Here is a 17,970-nt window from a genome sequence, read left to right as displayed (position 1 = left end):
GGGTCGGGGGGGTGTGAATAAGCAGACGGTACTAAAGAACTAAAACAATTTCTTGTCTATACTTTCTCTTTAAAAAAAATTTTTGGGCGGCGGGAGAGGGGGGTGTTAAGTAGAATTTCACATCGTATCTGAAGTTAGGAGGAGGATGGGAAAGCTCAGCCCTTCACCCAAGAATAACCCAGTAATGACACCTCTGCGCGTGGGAAGTGTTTCCTTCTGCACAGGGAGGATGTGAGGCTGCACCCCAGTGGGATTCCCTGCTTGAGCTGGAAGGCCACTTAGAGATGCGTGTCGCGCCAAGAGTGCGGAGCTTTCGCTGGGATGAAATACCAGCCTGGAGAGACACTCCAAGTCGAAGGGGCTTCCTCCAGCTTGGAGGTAGGGGCCGTGCTGCGCAAAGGGGACCGGAGAGCCCCGGGACCGCCGCAGCCCGCGCCTTCCGCCGAGGGCCTGCCGGGGACGCGATGCTGCCGGGCGCCGGGACCGCGTCGCTGCCGCCGCCGGCGCGGCAGTGCCCAGCGAGGCCGCGCCAGACCCTGGCGTCCTCCATGTTCTCTCCCGGGCTCCCCCTGCTCCGGCTGCCTGGGCCGCGGACCGCAGCACCACACACCCCCGCGGGGGGGGACGCCGCGCCCCATCCCCGCCCCCGGCCCCACCCCGGCCCCGCCGCGGGGGCCCCGACCCCACCGCCGGCGGGCACTGGCTGAGCTCCGAGGCCGAGAGCCGGCCGCGGGGCCGCGCGGGAGGGGTCGGGGCCGCCGGGGGCGGCGGCGGCCGGCTCGGGGCTCCCCCCCCGCCCGCGCTCGCCGCGGCGGTGGTGCGTCCCGGAGGTTACCGGAAGTGGCCGCGCTCGGCGCTGCCATGTTGAGGAGCCGCCGCTGCCGCTGCCGCCGCCGCCGCCGCCGCCGCTTTGTTGTCGCCTCCTCCGGCTGAGGAGGCGCCCCGAGCGGGGGGAGTGGGGAGGAGGGGGGTCGGCCGCCGCAGCCATGGAGGCCAACTGGACCGCGTTCCTGTTCCAGGTACTGGGGCCCCCCCGGGGGGGCACGGGGGGGACAGGGGGGCCGGGCCCGGGGCTGGCGGGCGGGCGGGCGGGCGCTCCTCCTCCCTCCCTCCCGGCCCCGCTCTCCGGCCCGGCCTTAATCCCCCTTTGTTTTTCCGCCCGCCCGCCCCGGCGGAGCGGGGCTGCTGAGGGGAAAGGAGGCGGCCTCGCGGGGCGCGGGGGAGAAAGCAGGCCTCGGGGTGACCCCCGGGCCCCCCCAGCACACACACGCACACGCACACACCCTTCGCTCCCGCCCCGGAGGGGAAGGGAGGAGGCCGGCCGCTGTCACCGCCCGCGGCCCGGAGAAAGGAGGGCGCCGGGCCGCTGGAGAGCGCGGTCCGCTTGGCCGCGGCGCGCCGGGCCGGGGCCCACGCCGTGGGGTGAGGGGGTCCCCGGGTCCCACTCAGTCCCCCCTACTTGGTCTGTCTTTCGCTCGCTCTCCGTTCTTTACGCCTCTCTTTTTGTGCGTGTGTTGACTTTCTGACACCCCCCCCCCCGCCCCGTCCCCGCGAATAGCGGGTATCCCTGGGCTCCCCGCCACTCCCCCTTCCCGCCGCCCCCCTCGTGTTTACCCACTTGGGGGTGTTGTGACTGTGTGTCCCCTCCCCAAACTTTTTCACTGGCTTTACGTGTTTTCTCTCGCAAGCCTCTGCCGAGCCTTGGCAGCTGACACCCGCTCCCTCTGTCCAGCTCTCCCGCCGTCCCATTCAGCCCGGGGAATCCCCCGGCCGGGGAGGGGGGTGCGGGGGGGCCAGGACTCGGAGGCCCCACCTTCTCCCGGGGCGCGCTTCTCTCTCGTCCCACCTCGAGCGTCTCCTCCAGCCAAGTGGGGGAGACGGCAAGTGGAGAGAGCAAACAAAGTCCGCTTACAAAGCCCCCAGATGAGTCATTCGTGGGGTGTTGGTTTTCATTTTTTGCAAGAAACTTGAAGGTGACTGTGGCCGATATGTTGGCAGTCCTCTTGTCGGCTCACTTGAGGTGGGGACCCCTGTTTAGAAGACCGAGAACTTTTTCTTTTTTTTTTTTTTTTTTTTCCTGCTCCGTTTCTGTTTGCAAACGAAGCACTTGGTGGGCAGTAGTAATGAGCTCACGGGGAAACTTCGGAACTGGAGGCTAGGAAGCTCGTCACTTTAAGTGCGTTCTTCCCGCCTCTTTGAGTTATTTTCCTTCTTTGAATAACTTCGCGAAATCCCAAACCAGTAGCTTGGGTGCTCGAAACCTTTTGTGACTAACCAAGAACGGATGCAGAATTTTCAAAAATAATCCTCCCAGCCCCTGGGCCCATCCCAGTGGAGTTAATATAGGGAACTGGATAATTCAAACGTTGCCTATTGTGTAGAGATGGTTTATTGTTTGAAGATATATTCTTTTGAATGTAATTTGCTTTTTAAATAATTGTATTATATTCAGGCTTCTTAAAATTGAGCATACTCAAAATTATGGAATTCACTAACTTGGCCTTTTTCTCATTCTGATCTAGTATTGTTTTAACGTGCTTTGATGAGATTGATAATGAGATAAGCCAACTTAAAAATGCATTGGAAAAGAAATGATATATAACCAGCTTGCATCCAGGTTGGTGTGAAGGTGGCAAATGCCCTCTTGAGAAAAAGCTTTCAAACGGTCATTTTAAAATATGGGATTAGTGGGCCACTGAAGTGATTTCTCACATGAGGAATGATTTAGATTTACCGTATTAAACGCGCTCTCTCTTAATGGAGATTGGAAAAAATTGAGAGTTCTTTATGTAAAAGAAAACCCCCTAACTGATTTCTGGAAAACTGTTGAAAAATCTTTTGGAATACTTTTATTATTCTTTTCCTGGGGAAAGCAAATGCCAAGCATTTATTGATCAACTTTTTAATTAGATTTTATATTATTTAATTTTTTTCAGCTATTAAAATCTTTTTTTCCACCTGATGGAGAAGTGTGAAAGCTAATATTTGATCCTGGGCTTGGCAATGTGTGCAGTGATAATTTAGAGCCGAGGACAGTTGAATGGGTAAAGAGAATATTTCAGTCTTTTCTCTGGAAAGGTATGAATAGACTTACTCAGTTCCAGTTTTAAGTAATTTTCACTGGGGAAATGGAGAGTCGAACTCTCTTGTTGTTTCCTGAAGCATCCTATTGAATTTGTATTTTAAAACAATTTTAATACCTGCTTGCTTTCCAAATAACCTGGTGGAAAGTGAAAGCCATAGCTGTTAAAATGTTTGATGGATGATTCTTCTAACAGGACATTCAAGATATGACTCACTGATGCTAATTTCTTCAGTGCAAAATCTTTTACCCTCTGGCACTGGAGATTTCATGGTGCCATATCCTACCACCCTGGGTGATGAAGTAACATTTCTGTTTTGCCAGCCCCAGAAGAAAGCTTGGGCAGGGTTTTAAGAAAGAAAAGAAAAGCCTTGCTATTGAAAGAGATGGGAGATAAATTTTGGTTTGATGATGCTAGTCAAATAAAAGTCTACCCAGAAGTTATATATTTTAAAAAATCACCTAACTGAAGGCAGGCCATGGTTGTTATTTTACTCTGTCTCTCCCCCAGAGAACAAGTTGGGGAAACCCAGTTCCCCTCTTAGAAGGCTTCATGTAGAAGTGTGGGGATCCTAGGAATCCTCAGAGAGTGATTCCCGTAGTGGTCAAGGCATTCTACAGCATTTCACCCGAGAAGCAGGGACCTGGTGTGACCCTCGTGTGAGAGTGAGCTTCAGCAATGCTGTAAAAATACTTTATGTTGCCACAGACATCTGAATTGGTAAAATGGCAGTAAGTGCTTTTAGTACTCCATCGAACTAATGGTTGTTTAGAATTGAAAAATGCCTCTAAACACTATAAGTCTGAACTTTGTCCAGAAGATTTGCATTTCCTATTATCTGATCTGATAGCCTTTGAAATTGTATATCTTGAGCTATCTTCAGCTATTAACCTTTTATATATTATATGGAAGCTTGGGTATCGTACAGCCAGGTTGGAGATGGGGTAAGATTAGAGTCCACATTCTATAAAAGTGTCTACTGAGGTCACTTGGGTAGATCCTGACAATGGTAGGAGCTCCCTAAATTAAATGAAACGTGGACTGTAATTCAGTATGAGCACTAAGTCTCGAAAGAGAGCTCATAAGTAAGCACAAAAGGAAGATTCAGTCAAAATGACTAGATTGAAAATGGTAACTCAGTAACATCTGATGATTCAGGGGAGTCTGGTTCTAGGCTTAGTTAACTATTGTGCTGCTATCAAGTAAACATGGGGCTGTGTGTGGTAGATGTTCTTATTCATCAGAAGAGCTGTGTGTGTGTGTGTGTGTGTGTGTGTGTGAATGAGTGAGTGTGTCTTGTCTGTCTCCATGGTTTTTTCTCCTTAATGGAGTGAACTGTAGGACCTGGGATTATAGAGTATAAAGGGTAAATAGGTGTCTAGAGTCTCTAAGCTGATGGGATGGACCCTTCCAAAGATGTTGTATGCTTTAAATATTTGGAACACTTACCTCTGAGTGCATATATCCTTTTAGGATTACAAAACTCAAGCACATGGGCTCAGGGTTACTGTCAAGAGTTTCAAAATTCATGTTGATCAAGTACAACACATTGGGAAGAACTATTTCAGGAATTTTTTTTCCCCATCATTTCCTAAATGTTTATCAGTGTGGAGGTATGGACAATTTTGGAAGAATCAAATCCAAGAGAGTAATTACTCATAAATACCAAGAACCTGATCCACAACGAAATGTTGGTTTCAGTGCAGCTAAAGAAAATTTCCAAACAGTGTCCAGCCCCCAGTTTTGGAGGAGTGGAAAGCACTTTATAACAGCAAATGCCCAATACTTTTAACAGGACTTAGAACCACTAGAAGTAGGTGAAAATGAAAGGAATTTAAATTATTTATATCTTGTTTTCTCTTACTAGTTTGAGTTTAGGGTTTGAACTAGTGTTGCTAAAGGATGAGATGAAATGAACTAAAAAACAACTGACAGGTGTCTGCTGGGGGCTGCCTTCACAGATACCTTCCAGGTTTCATTTCAGCCAAATCTTTTAGTAAAATTAAGTGAAAACTTTGAAAGTAAACTTAACAACTAGCATACGTATTCCCAGAACTAGTGCCTGTCTTTTCCTAGGTAAAATAAACAAGTAGATGATAATATGTCTGTATGTATATGTGTGTGAGTGTGTGGCTTGTGCATTACTGCAGTAAGGTACTGTTAAACACTTAAGTCTAAAGTGTAATTTTTTTGACAAGTTATTTAAACTTGGTTTCAGCACTGGCAGACTAACACAAACTGATTTCGTCAGCTGGTATGTCCCTTATGAACCAGGGTGGTGTGTAGTTTAGTCAGCTGTTTGAAAGCAAGATCACTGTCAGCAATTTATTTGCAAAAGTTTTGTGTCTGTGCAGTGATTTTAAGTGCTTTGTAATGGGAGCTCTGAGAGTAGCTAGGTAGTTGCTGGATCTCTGCTGCAGAGAGTAGCTTACAGGCTCATTGATTGTTTCTTCTGGTCTCTTGTTTTCTGAAGCATGTTGTATTTTGAGGGTCGTTGTGAGAGGCCAAGTTTCTGAAGTGTGAATGTTTGATTTTAGGCCCATGAAGCCTCCCATCATCAGCAGCAGGCAGCACAGAACAGTTTGCTGCCCCTTCTGAGCTCTGCTGTGGAGCCCCCTGATCAGAAACCATTGCTTCCAATACCGATAACTCAGAAACCTCAGGCTGCTCCAGAAACATTAAAGGATGCCATTGGGATTAAGAAAGAAAAGCCCAAAACTTCCTTTGTGTGCACTTACTGCAGTAAAGCTTTCAGGGACAGCTATCACCTGAGGCGCCACGAGTCCTGCCACACAGGCATCAAGCTGGTGTCCCGGCCAAAGAAAACCCCCACCACGGTGGTTCCCCTCATCTCCACCATCGCTGGGGACAGCAGCCGAACTTCGCTGGTCTCAACCATTGCAGGCATCTTGTCCACAGTCACTACATCTTCCTCGGGCACCAACCCCAGCAGCAGTGCCGGCAGCACAGCTATGCCCGTGACCCAGTCTGTCAAGAAACCCAGTAAGCCTGTCAAGAAGAACCACGCGTGTGAGATGTGTGGGAAGGCCTTCCGAGATGTGTACCACCTCAACCGGCACAAGCTCTCCCATTCGGACGAAAAGCCCTTCGAGTGTCCTATTTGCAATCAGCGCTTCAAGAGGAAGGACCGCATGACTTACCACGTGAGGTCTCACGAAGGAGGCATCACCAAACCCTACACTTGCAGTGTTTGTGGGAAAGGCTTCTCGAGGTAGTGCATTTTGCTCTGTTTCTTTGTTTTTCTTTCTGTTTTTCCTATCATGGTATCAGTACAATCTCTAGATCTAGAATGTTTATGTGAGACTAGATATGTGCAGGCCTGCCTTATTAGAGGAGATTGGTGACAGATAAAGTATTATACCTCCAGGGCTAATTCCAGTTTGGTGTGGTTGACAAGTGTGACATAGGGATTAACTAACTATTTCGTTTAAGAAGTGCCTTGGTGGACTCAGGCCTTTATTCGGCACAGCAATACTTCTTATCACTGCAAAACCAGTACTTTTCGGTTCAATTGGGTGACTGGTCTTGAGGTTAACTGCACAAATCAAGGAAACATATCCTGGAAGTTAGGATGACCTTGGATACTCTTAAAACTTTTAAGAGAGTGTGTTTTTCCATTTCTCTCTGGTTACTAACATTTCACTAATTTTCATTTGTAAAGGCTTTTTAAAGTTAATATTAATAGCAGTTGTCTCTGGCAAGTGATAGTAAATTTTGGGTATTCTGTAACTGTAAAGAGTCAAGACCTAGTATGATTTGATGTTGACTAGAAGAAAAAATTAACAAGTAAAGGACTAAGACTTTTGTTTATGGTAAGAGAGGTAAGGAGGCTTGCACTGGGGGGTGGGGGAGTTGGTAATTCTACTAGCTTTCTTTAAAATGCCCCCCACCCATATCTGCCAAGCATGTAAACATCACAGTAAGTAGCATTTCTCTATGTGTGTGTTCCATTACATCTTCTGTTGAAACTCTCTCTTTCACAGGCCTGACCACTTAAGCTGTCACGTAAAACATGTCCATTCAACAGAAAGACCCTTCAAATGCCAAGTAAGAGTTAAAATGACTTATCCGTAGTGTAGCACTTAATGCACATTGTCCAGAAGGTCTGAGCCATCTCACCATTCTTGAATAGTCTTAAAATCACTGACTTGAGTAAATGTGGTCCTCTTGAATTCTAGTTTTATAAAACATAAATGACAGCTTCTATTTCTGGGAGGCGTGATCATTTAAAAATGTAAATAAATGTTGTTTTTGTTAAGCTACATTTCCTTTTCCTTGGGCAGCAGTGTTAAGTAATAAGAAAAAAAAATGTATTGTCTTGCAAAGGTCACTGTATTTGAAATGAATGAAGGGCTTTAAATTAATTCCTGGGCTGATGGTTGAGGTGGTTTTAACTCTTAATAGAAGAAAATAGGGATGTTTTCCCAAATGTAACCACTTACTGGATTTTTGTCTGCTATTGCCACATTGGAGCATTTTTAATGACATAAATTGTGGTAATGAGAAGTTTAAGAATCTTAATGAAATGACTGTTAGGTGTCAGTAATTCTGTTTTTTATGCAGGAAGTCTTTTTGTGCTCCTTTTAGTTAAATTTGTTAATAACTGATTTTATTAAGTAAATGATTGAATTCTAAGAAAAATCCAGTTGGAGGAAGGAGACTAGTGTCATTGAGTGAGTACCTGCTATGAGGCCGTGGGCCAGGCTCTTAATCCACCAGTAATTTTGTGAGGTAGGTATTACCTTCATTTTACAGATGAAATAAATTCAGATAGGTTAGCTAGCTTGCTGAGTATTACACTGTTTAGTGAATTAGGAAGCTGGATTTAAATCCAAGGTTGACTGACTCTGCAGCTCACATCTTTTCACTACTTGTTTGATGTTTTTTTCTTTCCCTCGAAATGTAAGAGTCCAAAATTGACCAGGTGTTTTGTTATGAGTACAGTTTTAGGTAAGACATGCAATTAAAATCCAACTAATTCAGTCTGCTTGCTTACTTGGGTAGGGTAATACCTTAGAATATAACGTACTTTAAAATGAGTAGAACAGGATAGTCTATATTTAAAAAAAGTTTTCCTCCCTCATGCAGACATGCACTGCTGCCTTTGCCACCAAAGACAGACTGCGGACACACATGGTGCGCCACGAAGGCAAGGTGTCTTGTAACATCTGTGGGAAGCTCCTGAGCGCAGCGTACATCACCAGCCACCTAAAGACGCATGGGCAGAGCCAGAGTATCAACTGCAACACGTGCAAGCAGGGCATCAGCAAAAGTGAGCGGTGCCCCAGCTCGCGGTTCTCGTGGTGGTTCAGATTGATGGAGTGTAGATTTTTTTTTTTAAATGATGTATTGAAGATATTTTCACTTGTGTTCTCAGGACCGTATTAATATTCATCTTACTTGTTTCCTCCTGTTACTAAAGTATGCAAGCACACATCAGCGGAGAGTGTACGTTAGTGTTGGAAACACAGTTCACATGCGTGTATGCAGACAGCACTGATGAGCGCTGCGCTGATTTTGCTTTGCTCCCGCACCGTCTGCTAGAAACGCCCGGGTTAGAGGAGCACAGTCTCCCGGCAGCTGCTTTTCAGCGTGTCCCTTCTTCCGGGGCTTGCATAGGAAGCTGTAGTGTGTGTGTTGTGGTAGAAGTGCCTCCTGACTCCTGATTGCATTAATAACATGTCCTCAGTAACCTAAAGATAAAAGCAGTGTTAAGTAATTTTATTTTCCAAACCCAAATCTATACAGAAAAGGGATATCATACCCATTGGAATGTTTAAATGCTTTGCTTACCTTAAATTCAGAGCCAAAGATAGACTATTCCACAGACCTGTGGATAAAATTCAGTACTTGCATTCAGAGGCATTTTCTTTTAAGATCTCCCTAACCACCAGAAGAAAGTGTTTTCCTAATTCTGTATTCTGTTATATATGTGCTTTATGTGGCAGAAACATCAGATTCTCAAAATAGCTGGCCAAACGTGAATGGGAAAGAATGTTAATGTGTTCTAATGTCATTTGTTTTTGCTTCTTTGTAAGTATGTTGAGTTTATTATCTAGCATGTCAAACTTTGTTAATTTTACAGAAATTTACTTTTAATGTATTGTGATCAAATAACTTAAGTATATTAGATATTTTGATGAGCCTCAATTATTCCATGCTAATATTACCCAAGTTCAATTCTGAAAGATACTTGCTTTTTAATGTAGCAAAGAATTCTTTTATATTGATTTTCCCTAGCTTTCTGGATTTTTTTTTTTTTTTAATTTATCTATTTTGACCAATATTGACATAGCAGCAGACAAGATGTACTAGAGTAAAAAAATTATTGGGTCAGATGATAAAGATCATAGAGGTGTGAGGAGTCAAGGTATCTTAAGTTTTGGATTTTGGAAAAGTAGCCCACACTTTTTCAGGGTAAATCTGGTGTTTCTGGTTTGTCTTTGGAGTAGCGTGCATGAGTGAAGAGACCAGCAACCAGAAGCAGCAGCAGCAGCAGCAGCAGCAGCAGCAGCAGCAGCATGTGACGAGCTGGCCAGGGAAGCAGGTAGAGACATTGAGACTGTGGGAAGAAGCTGTCAAAGCAAGAAAGAAAGGTAAGATGAGGTGTCCAGTGCCCACAGCATGGCTAGAAGAGCGTTTGCGTCTAGTGTGTGCCAAGTAGCAAAGGAAAATAGCCACAGCTCAGAGATTCCTGCTTTATGGACACACTTTATGAAGATACTCTGTGCTGGGAAGTATCTGGTTGAGTTATTAGCAGCAAAGCTTCTAAGCTTCTGGATAGTTTTCTTTTTCCTAGGAAATAAAAATTCTCAGTACTTCTTATCATGTTCTTTCTTTTGATTTACCTTTCATTACAAATTTGGAGTCACATTTGGTACTTTGCTATGTACACCCAGAGTTCCTTTTTATGTTCTTTTTATGTCAGCCTCCATGCATTAAAGTCTCCTTGTTTTTTTTTTTCTTTCTAAAATATTCCCACTCTTAGAGGTAGATGAACTATCCTTCTGTGCACATAAGTTCATTTTCTTACAACTGTGCTATTTTCTGCTCTTTAGGGTTGTTTCTGAATTGTGGTGTTTTTTTTTTTACATATTTCAGACTCTGTAATGCCAATGTCTTTTTTCTCAGTCTTACCCTTAACCTCTTTCATTCTGTCACTAGGGCTGGCATTAGCTTAACATGTATATACTTCAGTTGATAGTGACTTGACTGTAATTGTTACTGAAATTTTGAGAATGGTTTGCTTTTCTCTATATATATCTTGTAAAGAAGCAGTTGGAGTATCAGTTTTCAACACAGCTTTTTAACTTAGTGGCTGTAGCTTTGGTTGTGCAGCCATTTCAGTTAAATCATTTTGTCAGAGCATCATCAGCCACTGGACAGACTCCTAAATTCATTTTTCCTCCCTCTCCCTTGTCGTGTCTTACTTTAAATTCTTGAGGCATCCCCTGCATGTAGGCTCTGCTGTGTAGTCCCTTCCGCCCTCTGCTTTCATGCAGTGAAGCTATTCCCTTCCTCTCAGACCCCTTCCTAGCAGCCAGTACTTGGATAAAGATAAAAGGAGTAGCATTCTTTTTCATGCATCAGCTGGCATTGGAGGGCTTCCCTGGTGGCTCAGCGGCAAAGAATCTGCCTGTAATGTAGGAGACACAGGAGACACAGGTTCAATCCCTGGGTCAGGAACATCCCCTTCCTTGCCTGGAGAATCCCATGGACAGAGGAGCCTGGCAGGCTACAGTCCCCAGGGTCGTAAAGAGTCGGACATGGCTGAAGCGACTTAGCATGCACGCACTGGCATTGGAGGAAAAGAAGGGAGCAGTTCAGAGAGGCTTTCCACTTGGTGCTGGTTACTCCTATCTTCCAAGTGAATATTGTCATTTTGATAAAATGTTTTGTAGAAGGAGTGGAGAATGGCGGATAGGGGAGAAAAATGTATATATGTGTATATGCCATGATAGTTGTATAGTGGGTTGAAAGCATATTATGAAGGAGATTTTACTCAGAGAAGAAGTAAAACTGGTTAAGTTACAGAAGAGGATAGGGTTAGATTAAAAAGAAAACATGGTAGGGGAGGTAGGGAGATGGTGGATGGGGGAGTGAAAATTCACTGGGTTACAATAGGAGGAGAATGTTTCTAGCAGTGCTACCATCACCTCAAAAATGAGTTGGTTTTCTCCCTCATTCTTTCTTTTTTTCCTGCACTCTTCTGTTTGGTATTGTATTTCAGTGTGCTTGCACAATAAGACTCAGTTGTTTAGCTCATCTTCTGATCTCCATGAAACAAAATGCTATTATAGTCCCACTTGTAATGCGAATCTCTTTGGAGATTCACTGATGTTAGATGTTAGAAACTGATGTTTCTAACTGATGTTAGGAACTTCTGTGTTCATGTTAGTAAATGTCACATTTTGGGGAGAAGAGACTCCTGACCTGAGAACCTGAACTTGAATCAGCACATCACTTTTAAATATTGGGTTTAAACAAGGTAATTAAGTTTCCAAACGTGGATGACAATCAGATCATCATTTCAGGAGCTTCTTAGATGTACAGATTTCCCAGGTTCCATCTAAATCTCAAGATAGAACTTCTTGGGGAGCAATTCCCCCCCCCAAATAAGTGCTCCCTAGATAAATGATTTTGATCATCAGCCAGTTTTGGGAATCCCTGATAAGGAGTATGGAGCAGTGCCAAGGTTACATCATGCTCATCAAGGAAGTGCTGCTCATTGACTCAAGGGGCCACCTGAGATGATTTGACCACATGTGGCATGCAGGCAGACCTCTATAGTCTCAAATGCATTTCTCCATTTTGACAACCGAGTCACAGCACCCCATCCGTCTTCTTACTGCTCTTTTCTGACACACCAGCAGATGATGCTGAATTTTGGTTGAGGGGTGGAATAGGGGGGTGTCACCTCAGAGGAAAGTTTTCCTTAAGAAGTGCTCAGGCTTTGCTGATAACAAGGACCATGATACCCCAACTCACTGCAGGGTCTGCTCGCCTCGCTAGTCCCCTTTGGTATGGTTGGTGGTTTTGTCATATGTACAGTTAAATGACACTAGGGGTAAAGTAGGTGCTTATGTCAATTTCAGAAAGAAAAATGAGAGGGGAGGAGAACATAAACCTACTGAGGGATGCTTGTTCTTTCTTAACATCATTAATAAATGTAAGCAGAAACAGCAGGATTATTTTAAATGATTTGTCTAAGACTGAAATAAACAGATGATTATTAAAATAGCCTGTTTTTCTATCCCTATTTAATGGATTTTTAAAACCTTAACAGAATGTGGCTTCACCTCTGAGAAAGCTTTAGAGTACATAGCATCGAGAACACATGTCTCTCTGCTAGTTACAGTGTGCCTTACAAGAAGATTTTTCTGATTATCTGTTGTGTAACCATCAGCCCAGCTCTGTGTAAGCAAGCTCTTCTAGCCTGGCCTGTGGGTGCTTGGCTCTTCCCTGGAATGTCTGTAGAACTCTGAGGAGCCACATGAAGCATAGTGATAATACTTAGCCCTACTTGATATCTCTGCCCCGCAGAGTGCCTTGCAGAAATTACCTGATCTTCCAGCATCATTGTGAGGTAGGTAAGTAAATCTAAACTTGAAACCAAAAGCACCAAGGCTAAGCCAGTTTCCTCAGTCCTTGTGGAAGGCCCAGTGTCAGAAAAGAGAACTGCTCTCACACCAGGATTCTGGCCCCCAATTTTGTGCTCAGGAGGAGCCTCCCTTCCAGTTGACCATGGGGTAGAAATCTGTAATTTAACTTACTAAATGTTTGTCCTTTTTAATTAAAAGAAGTTGATTCAGAAACTCAATTGTGTTCACTGTTTTTAGAGTCTAAAGGCCCTTTTGTCTTCTTATTTTAGAAGCTGCTAACCTGTGCCAAACCTCCACGGCTGCTACGACACCTGTGACTCTCACTACTCCATTCAATATAACGTCCTCTGTGTCATCTGGGACTATGTCAAACCCAGTCACAGTGGCAGCTGCAATGAGCATGAGAAGTCCAGTAAATGTTTCAAGTGCAGTTAACATAACCAGCCCAATGAACATAGGGCATCCTGTGACTATAACCAGTCCATTATCCATGACCTCTCCTTTAACACTCACTACCCCCGTCAACCTGCCCACCCCCGTCACTGCCCCGGTGAATATAGCACACCCTGTCACGATCACGTCTCCAATGAACCTGCCCACACCTATGACGTTAGCTGCCCCTCTCAATATAGCAATGAGACCTGTAGAGAGCATGCCTTTCTTACCCCAAGCTTTGCCTACATCACCACCTTGGTAAACAGTGTTATAAAATCAGAATATGGGATAAAGTAAATATTTACCAGCAACTTTTAGTTTATTAAAGCAAAAAGTAAACCATGAGATTGGGAGATTCTATTAGTTAATAATAGTGTAGTAGCATTTTCCTCCAATTTGGCTGGGATTGTTCACAGTAGAGTATGTACGTCACTTATCATTGGACCACTTTAGTTTAATCAGAAATTCCTTTTAGCTGACAGCATTGCTTAAACAGGATAGTAGTTGGCAAGATGAAACATCAGAATTAAAACCAGTCATAAAAAAGAAAAATCCATTTCAAAATAAAACAGCATTACTGTTTCTAATCCCAAGAAATCATTTTATGCTAAACACTAGCAGAGCTCTTCTCCCCATATGAACAAGGTGGATGGCTGATTTTAACCTGAAGTTCTAAATCCACGGATTGTGAGCTAGTGTATTGTCTGTGTTTGTTTTTATGAGTAAATACATGCATTGTCATAATAAAATGCATTTCAGAGAATATGCATTTTACCTTTGGGAATATGTTAATTTCAGGCAGCATTCCCTATGGGAAAGGTGATACCAGCTCTGATATGCAAAGCATATGATAATTTATCATTCTAACTTCAACATATAATAGGGATTGTGACCTGATATTTGGAGATGTAAATATTGCTCAGCATACTAATCCTGATGAAATACAGCATTGTAGTTGACTTTTTAAAAAAATTTAAAAAAACAAAAACAAAATATACACATTGTGTTTTGGTAAGAAAAGGCCGCAACTGGCAGAGGAGAAGTCAGGTGTGCGGACAAGCAGACTCCTAACAAACGGAGGCCAGCAGGACTCCTGTTCAGGGGTCACAGAGTACTTTGGAACAGTTAAAATGCATTTGCTTTAAATTGGAAGACGCTGGAGGCACTGGGATGTGATATGCCCCTCTCTCTCCCAATCAGAGCCTGTTGATGTTTCAACAGGGAAAGATGTGTTAGTTGCTCACTAGAGTTTATGTCTTATATTAAATTGTATACAGTTTTTATTCTAACCACTAACTAGGTAGTATGCCCCTTCAGAACAAGCAGAGTCTTTTTTTTTTTTTAATTTCTCCTTCCGTTTCTTAATCAAGTATTGTGCAGATTTGTTCAACTTTGTAAATACAGACATCACTTTTTTTTTCTTTGAGAAAACACTTGTATCAGCTTTGTGAGGTTTTCAGGGAGACAGCTGTCTGCACTCCCTACAGAAACCCAGCAATGATTGTGCACGTTAAGACATGTGCTTTTTATTTCTTAGCAGGATGTTTTTATCTCTGTACATAAAGTAGAAACCAAAAGCTAGGGAAACAGATACTCTCCACCATCATGCCAGACATTGTTTTTAAAGCATTGTGTTGTTTTTTTTTAAGTTACTAAAACCAAGACGCTGTGATTTTTTTTTTAAGTTGCAATATGTTTTTGGTTTTTTTCCTTTTTTAATCTTGCAGTTAAGAGAAATGGACATTAGTTGTGTTAATCTTGCAAAATGTTTGCAGGACTGACTATCAAACTGGATGACTTCCATTTATGCCCTACTGTGTCAGTTCAAGCATCAAAATACCTTGCGTCTGAGGCAGACTTCCTACATCAGGGACAGGTATCTGTGTGTCATTATACAAAACAGTTCGAGGGGGTTGAACTACGTAGTAAAAAATAAAATAAATAGTACTTAGTGTAAAATAATTTTATAAATGATCTTTTGTACTTTAGGACATTAAATTGTACAACTTTTGTATATATAAAAGCTTAGGAACTTTCTGTTTAGCAGGAAGGCGACACATTCCTACACTTTTAATGTATATGTTTGTTATAATGTCCATGTAAACATGCCCTATGTTTGTGCCTTTTAATTAGTTTGTCTCAATAAACAAAATGTAGAGAAAAATATGTAGCTATGACTTTGTTACAACTGTTCCTATCCACAGTACCAAGATGGTTTGTTTTTAATATGTAGAGCATTATGTGTGGACTACTGGAAGGACTCGTGCAGGGAAGGCCCACACATGGCCCTGCTGAGGCCTGGATTGGGCAGATAGTGGCCACATTTGGAGGAAGCCCATGTTTCCTGGCACGCAGCCCCAGAACGGGGTTCTGGCTCTGCTTAATGGGCCGTGTCGTCTCTGACTGAGCGGGCAGTCCAGTCCTCCAGCATGGACACAGCCCGGCTTCCTCCACGATTGTCCAAGGAGCCGTCCTCAGTGGGGGCAGATGTGGACCCTACCCCCAGGCTAGAGTGTGGTCGTCAGAACCCTGAAAGTATTAGTTCTTTTAAAAAAAAAGATATATACTAGAAATGATTGCTTTATCAATTCATTGTATAATAAACAGGAGTGAGACTTCATTGTATGACTTCAGTTAAAATGCTATTTTGTATGCATCCTTTATTCACTTAAGCTTGTCTGCGATAATAAAGCCACGTCGTGTCTTCTTTTGGGAGGGAGTTGGCAGGATGGAGGTGGCAGTGGGCCACTGGAATGGCGGGGGGCCAAAGTAGGTTGTGGTGAAATTCTCCTGTCTTTGAACTGGAATTGAGTTTTAATGCTGATGAACTGATTCAACCAAGTGTTGAAGGCACGACGGCCATCGCTCACAAAAAAGCAGAGAGTTTGTTTTTCTCTTCTGGTTGTAACCTGGTTAAGAGCGTCCCCTTTATCAGATTGGCAGCTAAAGAGTTGTATTAGATAATCCTCAAATCTGACATCCAGCCTGTTAACGCTCTAGGGCTCGCTTCTTGGCCTGCATTTTGCCTTTTATTGTATCCATTTCCCTCCTAAGGTGTGCTCCTAAACAAAGGTTTCTATGTAAGCAGATTGGATGATTTTTCCTGTCAATACCAGCACTGTATTACTAACATGCAAAAACTGCAGATTTATTTTGACAAATTAAAGTTAACCAGTCACAAATGTTATGATGGATTGCTTAATACCTCAGAAGCTTCACCAGTTCACCATGATAGAGAAATTTTTGGAGCGCTGCTTCTCCAGGTGTACACATCTTGATACTGGGTGGCAGAGAGAGGGAAGGGCTAGTGACCCCTGGCCAAGAGAGTGGGTCTGCACCAGGCTGACTGCAGGAAAACTACTCCCCACCTAAAGTAAACCCAGAGAAGATGGTTTTTAAAACTTTTTTTTCTTATGCTCTAAATCCAGCTGCTTTACCTGAAAGGGGTTTTAGGTTGGGTTGCCTAATCATTTGTATTGCACGAGGTTCATCAGATGTCTCCTGAGTGCCAACAATGTGCCAGGCACTGTTAGGCAGTAAAGGGCATAAAACAAAGATGAAAAACTGGTGGCTGCCTCCAAGGAGGCTGTTAAGAGAGATACGCTACGTTCCCAAGTGATAGTATCACCAGACAGCAAATCAAGATGCATCTGACACCATTTAATAAAAAGCTTTGGATGCCTACATCTGTTTTGTATATAGTTGAGGCTTTCCAAACTTCCTCTGATAATTGATTTTAGTCTCTTGACCCAGTGAAAACAGCTGGAGGAAGAATTTCTTACGTTGCTTTTGTTTGGAATGGGAAGTGTCATTTCAGTGAGTTGCTAGTTAACAGTGCTTACTGTCGGGGTGTTTCTGCTCTTCTCAGGGAGCCCTGCAGTTTGGTCCTCTCTGAAGAGACTTGGATTCAGGAGGTTTTCCCTATAATATCCTCAAGTAACATTGGACTAAAGGACAGTCCAATGTTTTCATGAGTTACCATTGAACTTTCCCCTTCCAGCCCTAATAAAATCTGGCCTTCAGCCCTGCACTCTTCCCATTTCCTCCTTAAAGCATCCTGTAGCCTGAAAGAAGGTGATTTGTCCCCCCATCTAGGCCTATAAATCTCCCCAGAGCTGATCTGACCCTGGCAGATTACTGGGTAATCTCCTTCCCCCACCACCTCCCGTCCTGTAAAAAAGGGAGCCAGACCTCAGTGTGTTAACGGTTCAGGGCTGAACACTGACTGAGCTTGTGCGCTGATCTGGACTATAGCTTCTCTTGGCTGCTCACTTTCAGGCGATCGAAGGTCCATGTAGTTCCGGAGAAAAGAATGGAGGGAGGGTTAGGGCTCTGCTTCGGGTCTCCGTGTGGTGAGCACTCTGCTTGGACCACCAGGGGTGGCTTGTCAGCTCTCACCTTCCCAAGACAGGCACTTGACCCATATCTTGGCCCTGGACCCTGAGGGGCAAGTACTTCTCCCTTTACAAAACCTTGCCTGTCATGTTAAGGGAATGGATTTTCACACTTCAGATTCCGTATCACCTCTGACTTGCAACATAGCTTCAGGAGTTTTCTTCATCCCCGATGATCTTTAACTTGATATCCCACCTCCTTCCCAACCCTTAAATACCTCTTTGAAGAGAACAAAGTAGAACTTGAAGTCGCTTCCTGGAGCGAATCCTTTCTGCCCACCATGCAGGAAGAATTGTGTGAAGTGTCTAAGTTTACATTGTTTATGGAATTTTCTAAGTGAGGTCCACTTGCATTTGGCTGTGTCAGCCCTTCCACCTGAATGTCATTTTTTCCCCTCAGTATATCTGTAAAGAGCCTGGGTAAGAATTATTAGG

General features: G+C 43.9%; 1 protein-coding gene across 9 annotated transcripts; it reads left to right on the top strand.

Moving 5' to 3' along the window:
- Positions 1-239: 239 nt before the first annotated feature.
- VEZF1 (vascular endothelial zinc finger 1) lies at positions 240-16,323 on the top strand. Of its 9 annotated transcripts, XM_070478517.1 has the most exons (9): positions 702-1,019; positions 2,523-2,617; positions 2,937-3,044; positions 3,594-3,814; positions 5,621-6,315; positions 7,088-7,151; positions 8,175-8,376; positions 9,554-9,700; positions 12,976-16,323. In XM_070478517.1, the coding sequence occupies exons 4-9, from the start codon at positions 3,809-3,811 to the stop codon at positions 13,401-13,403; spliced, it is 1,542 nt and encodes a 513-aa protein (XP_070334618.1). In that variant the 5' UTR covers positions 702-1,019; positions 2,523-2,617; positions 2,937-3,044; positions 3,594-3,808; the 3' UTR covers positions 13,404-16,323. The 9 variants fall into 9 exon arrangements, with proteins under 9 accessions (XP_070334612.1, XP_070334614.1, XP_070334613.1 ...); XM_070478518.1 differs by lacking the exon at positions 2,523-2,617; XM_070478519.1 differs by lacking the exons at positions 2,523-2,617; positions 2,937-3,044 and having other exon boundaries at positions 1,004-1,019.
- Positions 16,324-17,970: the final 1,647 nt, after the last annotated feature.

The sequence above is a fragment of the Odocoileus virginianus genome, chromosome 17 (genome assembly GCF_023699985.2).
Source record: "Odocoileus virginianus isolate 20LAN1187 ecotype Illinois chromosome 17, Ovbor_1.2, whole genome shotgun sequence".
Taxonomy (NCBI): Eukaryota; Metazoa; Chordata; class Mammalia; order Artiodactyla; family Cervidae; genus Odocoileus; species Odocoileus virginianus.
This window is presented reverse-complemented; position numbering and strand designations above follow the sequence as displayed.

Excerpts from the sequence above, each read along its gene's own strand:
- VEZF1 (XM_070478511.1), top strand. The coding sequence starts at position 322 with ATGAAATACCAGCCTGGAGAGACACTCCAAGTCGAAGGGGCTTCCTCC. Across the intron at positions 379-5,620 it reads GGGCTTCCTCCAGCTTGGAG|GCCCATGAAGCCTCCCATCA; the intron begins GTAGGGGCCGTG and ends GTTTGATTTTAG. Across the intron at positions 6,316-7,087 it reads TGTGGGAAAGGCTTCTCGAG|GCCTGACCACTTAAGCTGTC; the intron begins GTAGTGCATTTT and ends TCTCTTTCACAG.